Source organism: Tremella mesenterica (assembly GCF_000271645.1).
Source record: "Tremella mesenterica DSM 1558 unplaced genomic scaffold TREMEscaffold_1, whole genome shotgun sequence".
Lineage (NCBI taxonomy): Eukaryota > Fungi > Basidiomycota > Tremellomycetes > Tremellales > Tremellaceae > Tremella > Tremella mesenterica.
This window is the reverse complement of record NW_006711225.1, coordinates 5,700,106-5,706,896: the sequence shown is the minus strand read 5'-3', so window position 1 is coordinate 5,706,896 and position 6,791 is coordinate 5,700,106. Positions and strand designations below refer to the sequence as shown.

The 6,791-nt window shown below is 50.1% G+C and overlaps 3 protein-coding genes across 3 annotated transcripts; 1 reads left to right on the top strand and 2 right to left on the bottom strand.

Annotated features, from left to right (window-relative positions):
- Nucleotides 1-765: 765 nt before the first annotated feature.
- TREMEDRAFT_25842 (uncharacterized protein) lies at nt 766-1,385 on the bottom strand (the record flags this gene model as incomplete). Its single annotated transcript, XM_007000618.1, has 2 exons — nt 766-984; nt 1,350-1,385. Coding segments are annotated over 2 exons (255 nt in total), but the record flags the coding sequence as incomplete, so codon positions are not given.
- Nucleotides 1,386-1,797: 412 nt separating this feature from the next.
- Nucleotides 1,798-3,243, bottom strand: TREMEDRAFT_42441 (uncharacterized protein; the record flags this gene model as incomplete). Its single annotated transcript, XM_007000971.1, has 3 exons — nt 1,798-2,501; nt 2,551-2,859; nt 2,967-3,243. 3 exons carry the CDS (start codon nt 3,241-3,243, stop codon nt 1,825-1,827), a joined length of 1,263 nt encoding a protein of 420 aa, XP_007001033.1. The 3' UTR covers nt 1,798-1,824.
- A 723-nt stretch (nt 3,244-3,966) lies between these two features.
- On the top strand, nt 3,967-4,763 carry TREMEDRAFT_24548 (uncharacterized protein; the record flags this gene model as incomplete). Its single annotated transcript, XM_007000452.1, has 4 exons — nt 3,967-4,140; nt 4,213-4,369; nt 4,417-4,486; nt 4,529-4,763. Coding segments are annotated over 4 exons (636 nt in total), but the record flags the coding sequence as incomplete, so codon positions are not given.
- Nucleotides 4,764-6,791: the final 2,028 nt, after the last annotated feature.

Genomic DNA, 6,791 nt, shown 5'->3' with positions numbered 1-6,791 from the left:
GAAGAAGGAAGAGGTAAGAGGTAAGAGGGAAGAGGGAAGAGGGAAAGAGGAGAAGAGGAAGAGGGACTCACAATCTGGTGAGACTGATCGAGGGAGCAGTTGAGAAGGAAGGGACCATGCTATCTTGTGCTCTGCAATGTCCGGTTTAGGTGTCGTGGTACCAGGAGTTTCGTTAGACATAGCAGATGATGGAGGAGGTCAGAGATCGAAGAAGAATAAACCTTCGCGATCGAGTTGTTAGATATAGAAAGGATGTAAGGGCTAATGACACAAGTCAAGCTAGGTGGAGACCTCAGGTGGAGGCAAGGGTCTCTGCCGGACACCGAATACTCAGCTACTACAGCTATACAGCTATCAAACATTGGCAACATAAAGCATGACTGATACCGACAAGGCTAGTCTTAATTCGACAGCTTACTAGACGTGCGTGACGATGCGAAAATTTCGTTGTGATGAATACAAACGATGCATGTGCTCTGAAGGGAAAGACGAAGTAGCGAGCCGAGTCATACCATGCACCCTCTCTCAACACCCATCCACGAGTCCTCCTGTCGACGTCAATCCGATGCTGACATGGAGTGATATCAACGCAGTCGACTGTCAGATTAGCAAACGTCTCGACCCGCTCTAGAAATCTCTTGCATCATGTCGTCGTATGTACCATGATGACAGCGAAGCGTCCGGGTACAGCACAAGATTACGTTCGTAGAGATGAGGCGACTTGACGGGAAGTGGATCGAGACGGAAAGACAGGGTAGAGCCAATTCAAAGATACGTGAGAAGAGAAGAATGTACGAGGACGATGAAATTCCGGCGCAGAAGTAGAGAAACCCACCGAGCCTCTCGTTCACTCTCGAGCAAAGCGAGGATGTCATACAGCCTCACGGGACCTTTGACATTTCGAATGATAGATCGGGAGACGTCGTCAAGGAATTCGACACGGACTTGTGTCACACCACCTCGGGAACCGGTACGACCGAGCACCTACAGGTCAGTTTCCGTCCGTATAAAACTCGACTTCCAGTTCTACAAAGCGCGACTTCCTCCCTCGTTACTGCTTTCCGTCCATCCATCCATCCGGCCATCAGTCCATCCGTGTCGCCCGAAAAGAGAATGCGACTGGACTTGACATGGCCCGTAAAGTCCAGCTGCCCGGCGCCGTTGGAGTATCGACCTTGTGAATGGCTGTGGGCTATAGGAGAAATCCGCGTGAAGTCACCGGACGCCGCAACACCGCGTGGGAGACAACCGCGCAGGAGTCCATCCTGTGAGGATTGTATCGTGCAGGATGGAACATCAGGCTATGAAGGAGATAGATGTTGGAAGAGACGGGCTATCGAACGACTGACCTTGATAACACGAGCAAGCTTGACTGGGACTTTTGCTTGGGCTTCCTAAACTGTCAGCGACGATTGATTAAGAAGGATCTGACTCTGCGTCTCCGTGGAGTTTTCAACATCAGAGGAGGAGGATGGTACATGATGATGGGCAAGTTATATGGGGCTAACGAGGACTCACCATGTTGTATGAGGTGTATACTGAAGGCTCGAACGGAGAAGAAGTGAAGGTTGAAGAGAGGAAGTTGAAAGTGGCGGTTCAGCGGAGTTTCGGCGTTACCTTAAGTCCGATGGAAACGATCAATGGCGCCTACCGCATCAAGCCCGGTAGCGTCGCTTCATTGAGAGGTTCATAGCCTACGACCACGAGTAACGTATTTGCGAGTACACACATGCATCCGTCGTACAGTAGAACTCGTCGAACTGGAAAAGTTGTACAACACGAAAGATGAACAAGTCTCACCACGATCGATGCATATGCTCTCCATCATCCCATGACATCTTTGAGTATCAATGCTGGATCCTCATACAGCCAATGCAACGTGTGTTTCTTCGCCTTCTTTCCTCCTTCCTCCCCCGCCTCGCTCTGCCTGCCGGCCTTATCCACCTTGAGTAAACCCTTCTCTGCCAGCTCAGCCACTTTGGCATCCTGTGGATTCCCCGAGAAAGACCTATCAGGACTCTTCATACCGTCTGTCCTTCTTGCTGTTCTCCTGTCCGTGTACACTCCATCTACCCCTCCCGCCTGATTCTCTTTCTGCGATTCCGCGAGAGAGCTTGACAATTTGTACAACGCCGGAGAAGCCTGAGGATGCAGACCAGGAGCCAAAGTGAAGAGTGATTGCAACGACGACAAGTCGGGTTTTGGGATATATCCATCCACGAATGGTTCAGGAGTGACCTCATCTGAGGAGTGAGATCGTCGACGTTTACGACCAAGACGGATTGTGCCGGGTGTGTTTCTCCCTGTGAGATGTACGAGGGAATGTAAAACGTCGGAAAGATGAGCGTCCATACTGACAGCCATGAACTCGCCGATGTCGTGTTCTCCTTCCGGAGCTAGTGTGAGGCCGGATGCTTGGGCAAGTGTGGACAGACGTTGATACAGTTGTATGGAGGAGGGAAGAAGACGTTGAGATGGCGCAAGTCGTGGTAGAATAGCTTCTGCATTGATCAGTGTCGAATAAATCAGCAAAGACAATGAAGTACTCACGGGAAAAGGGATTACGTTTATTCTTCGATATACCATTCGTTGAGGCACCATCCCCATCCCCATCCTCATTAACACCGTTCTCCTTATCTTGCCCAAGTACAGTACGTCGTATACGTACTCTGTCACGAGCTGTGATACCCGACAACCAAGTCTGTACACGAGTGGAAGGTTCGATATGAGTGTCATCCATGTCGAACCCGTCTTGTTCACCTGCTCTTCTTCGCTTTCTCAAAAGAGCTCCTGGCGACAATGAAGAAGGATCAGAAGCGGATTGTAAAAGAGACATGAGAAGACGATTGTGAAGTGTTACTATTCAGTCAGTGCTGGGTTTTCATATGCCGTATGATTCATGGCTTGTTGTCTCTGAATGAACAATGTTTGCCCCTCGATCGCAATTATGATATCGAGAAACTCACAATCTTTCCCCTTCAAGAAGCCTCGTATCATATCCAAAACTTCCGCTCTACCTAACTGCCCCAGAAGGTAACCGTTCATGGCTTTCCAGTAAGGTAATCCATTGGCCCCGAGTACATCGTGTAACTCTTGCTTGATCAATGCTGGGTCAAGGGTCTCGAAGTAGTCGGTCTGGATGGGGTCCAGGATCGATGGAGGCAATGTCTCAAACGGGAGGGTTCTGAGAGTTTGTGAGGAGGTAGATGGCTCGCCATTCTTCTTGAGATTATCGGATGACATGTTGATGGAGGGGCCGTAGGGGAGAGCTGGGGGAAAGAGCCACGAGCACTGCAGGTTGGATCTATCGGTCTCAATACTAAGCCATGGGTATCTACGGTCAAAATCAGAGAGCTCAAGATGGATGCTTCGTCCCCAAGCTCGTTATAGGCGCTTGTAGCCAGGACATGTATGGTTCACCATCGTAGGAGAAAGGTGCAGCCGAGTCGAGATGTGGGGATGGGCAAGCCACGTGGGTTTGATCCCGCTCCGTGCCTCAAAGTTGAGAACACAGTCACGCGTCGTGAAGACGGTTTTCCTCCACGCCCCACTTCTCTCCTCCTCACTCCCAATTGCACCGACATGTCTTCCCCGGGCGGGTCAGCTCGGGGGACAATGATTAACGGGAACAGCAAAAGAAAGAATAGAGAGCCATCTTCTGACATTGAGGGGGAGGAGAGTCCTCGATCCGCACGGCTCAAGAAGAGTCGACCCAGTTCTCCTATGGAGGCGGACCCGCCAGCGATTTCAGTGGACAATGACGAAGCGGGCCGAGGTCATCGACGAAAGAAGCACATTGAGCATACAAGTCACGACACAAACGAGGAGGATGATCATGAGATGGACGACGACGACGGCGAGATAGAGGTTAAGAGGCCCATGCGCGAGGGCTATAAGCGAAGTTACGACCGAGGAGATGATGGGTAAGTTCTACCAAACTCATGATTGGAATGAGAAGAAGCTCACAAGGATAGATATGTAGCCGGGAGTATTGTCCGAATTAAAATGAGAAATTTCATGACGTACGATCATGTCGAATTTTGCCCAGGCCCTCATCTCAACATGATCTTAGGGCCCAATGGGACGGGAAAATCTTCAATCGCTGCCTGTATTGCCATAGGGTTAGGCTTTGCTCCTAAAGTACGTGTTTTCTCTCATCATCCCATGGCCATGCTGCGGGAACATTCATGATTGCATCGTGCTGACGCTCAGGTAATGGGACGAGCAAAAGAGTTGAGGTCCTACGTCAAACAAGGCTCCGAAGAATGCGAGACAGAGATCGAACTGAAGGGGAAGGGTGGGGAGCCGAACGCCATCATCGGACGTGTGTTTTCCAAAGAAAGTGAAAAATCGACTTGGAAGTTGAACCGTGAGAGACATTGCTTCTCCTGATAAACTGTTCATCTGATGTCGCAGGTGAGGATTCGACGAAGAGAGCTGTCCAAGAACTTGTGGCCAACAGCGGGATCCAAGCCAACAATCTATGGTATGTCGGACTCATTATATGCATTGCACCAACTGATTGAAGCTCTTTTCTTCCTCAAGACAAGGTTGCCGAATTTGCCAAGATGGCGCCCATTGAGGTTCTCCATGCGACTATGCTAGCAGCCGGTGATCCCAGGTTGACTAGATGGCACAAAGATCTGTGTGTCAAGGGAGAAGAGCGGAGGGCTGTTGAAGAGGTGGGTCCACCACCTAGACTGTCGGACGGCCGCTCACCGGTTAGACTTACGATGGGCTCGTCATACGTAGGGACAACCTGAAAGGACAGGTCGATACCCTGGAGCCCGACGTAGAAAATTTGCTGAAACGTCGGGATCAAGAATTTGAGGTAGGTTCATTGCCAAAATATGTTGAAAGAGCTGAAGCAGACCAGCGAGGTGTCCTGGAAGTACTTCTGCTCGTGGCTCAGAACACGGAAGTCCGCAAACAACACCAGCACACCAGGGACGAGCGTTTGCGTATGAGACAGCAAATGAAAGAATTGAACGCAAAACGGCAGCCACTGTTAGACTTACAAGAGTGAGTCAGCTATCTGAGTCCTGGGCTGATCTTGACAGACACGTCATGAATCTCACGAAAAAGGCTGGTGTCAATAGTCAACGTTTGGACCAGCGCCTCAAAGAGGAGAAGCAATTTCTTAAAAGTAGGGGAAACGAGATCGAGAAAGAAGTAGGCGTGTTTCTTCGCGGTCACACAATTGTCTTATTTTCAGGTCCGAGCAGGAGAGCAAATCGAGGATGAGCTAGCACGGTTGAAAACCCGCATCAAGCGCCACGAGGATGACAAAGAACGTCAGAGAGGTAAGATACGAGACGCTCAGGCGATCTTGTCTACCCCTCGCGCCAATTTGGAGGAGCAGCTACAAGCCAAGCAGCACGAGAAGGTGAGCTCTCATATGTTTTCTAAATTTGCCCTGACTAATCCATCCAGCGTGATCTCGTTGCCAAAGCTCGAGTGGCCGTGGATAAGCACCAGAAGCTGTACGACCAGTGCCAGACTGTCCTGAAGGATGTCAGCGAAAGAAGTCACCGGATTGAGAGCTTGTCAAAACGACAGCAAGAGCTTTCGAATGTTGAAATTCAAAGAGAAAACATGGCACGCGATCTTGATCCTTCTATTGCTTTCGCCCTTGACTGGTTGGAGAAACATGGGCACGAATTGGAGGCACCCGTAGCCAAACCACCGATGATCTCTGTCAACGTACGGAATCAAGCCCATGCCTGGCAAGTTGAGGCTGGGACGAGTCTCGCCCAACGGAAGGTTAGTCTGTCGGATTAAATGATGCGCCTGATTGATTACTAGACCTTCATTTGTCAGAGTCAAAGGGATTACAACCGACTGCTCGATCTGAACGGTACCCCGTACCTGCTGGGAAAAATAGCAAAAATCAGTATTACTCAGCTGGCAAGGTCGGTCTTTACTTGTCTTCCTGGAAGTCACAGACAAGAATGTCAACCCTCAACGTCCGTGCAGCATTGATCAGGTATGTTTCGCTTTCACACGTGAACATGACTGATTCCGTAGCTGGCGGCACTGGGCTTCGATGGATGGGCAATTGACTACGTCGATGCTGATCCGGCGGTAATCGCATTTTTAAATGAAAACTGTCATCTCTACGGCCACGTAAGTTCATCCAGTCTAATTCTTGACGGACGCTAATCAGGAGGCCGTAACTCAACGACCCGGATCGGAGATCGATTCAAATGCTGTCGCGCGTGCAGGGATACGGAGTTGGGCTACCAAAACAGACATAGTGCGCGCGATCCAATCCTCCTACGGCCGTCGGGATTTCCAGTTCTCGAACTACCAACCTGCTCCGGCCAGAGCATTCAATTTAACTGTAGACACAGCAGCGGTGAAGAGGGTAGTGGAGGAGATCGCCTCGCTTAAGAAGGCACAAATCGAAGCAGAGGAACCGCAACAGCGGTTGAGGAAAGAGGAAGGCCAGGCGCGGGAGTCGGTCAAAGCTGCCCATGATGCGAGTGTGAGTGGTATAACAAATAGTCCTCCACAGTATTACATCGTCACGATATTGTTGTACTACGCTGAAATCACAGAACCAGATCGATGAAGAGATGAAAGAGATCCGGCACAACGGTCAAAAGTATGAGAAAGCTCATCATGATTTGAGTAAGTCGAACCCTTCGGCTCTTCTGATGAAATAGACACTGCACAACGTAAATTGGCCGAATTGGAGCAAGAACCGTCGGCGGACGTTCAAAGGGCGGATCTCAAAGCTCGAAAACACCAATCCGTGTTGAGGCGCAAGATACCTTTGAAGAAATACT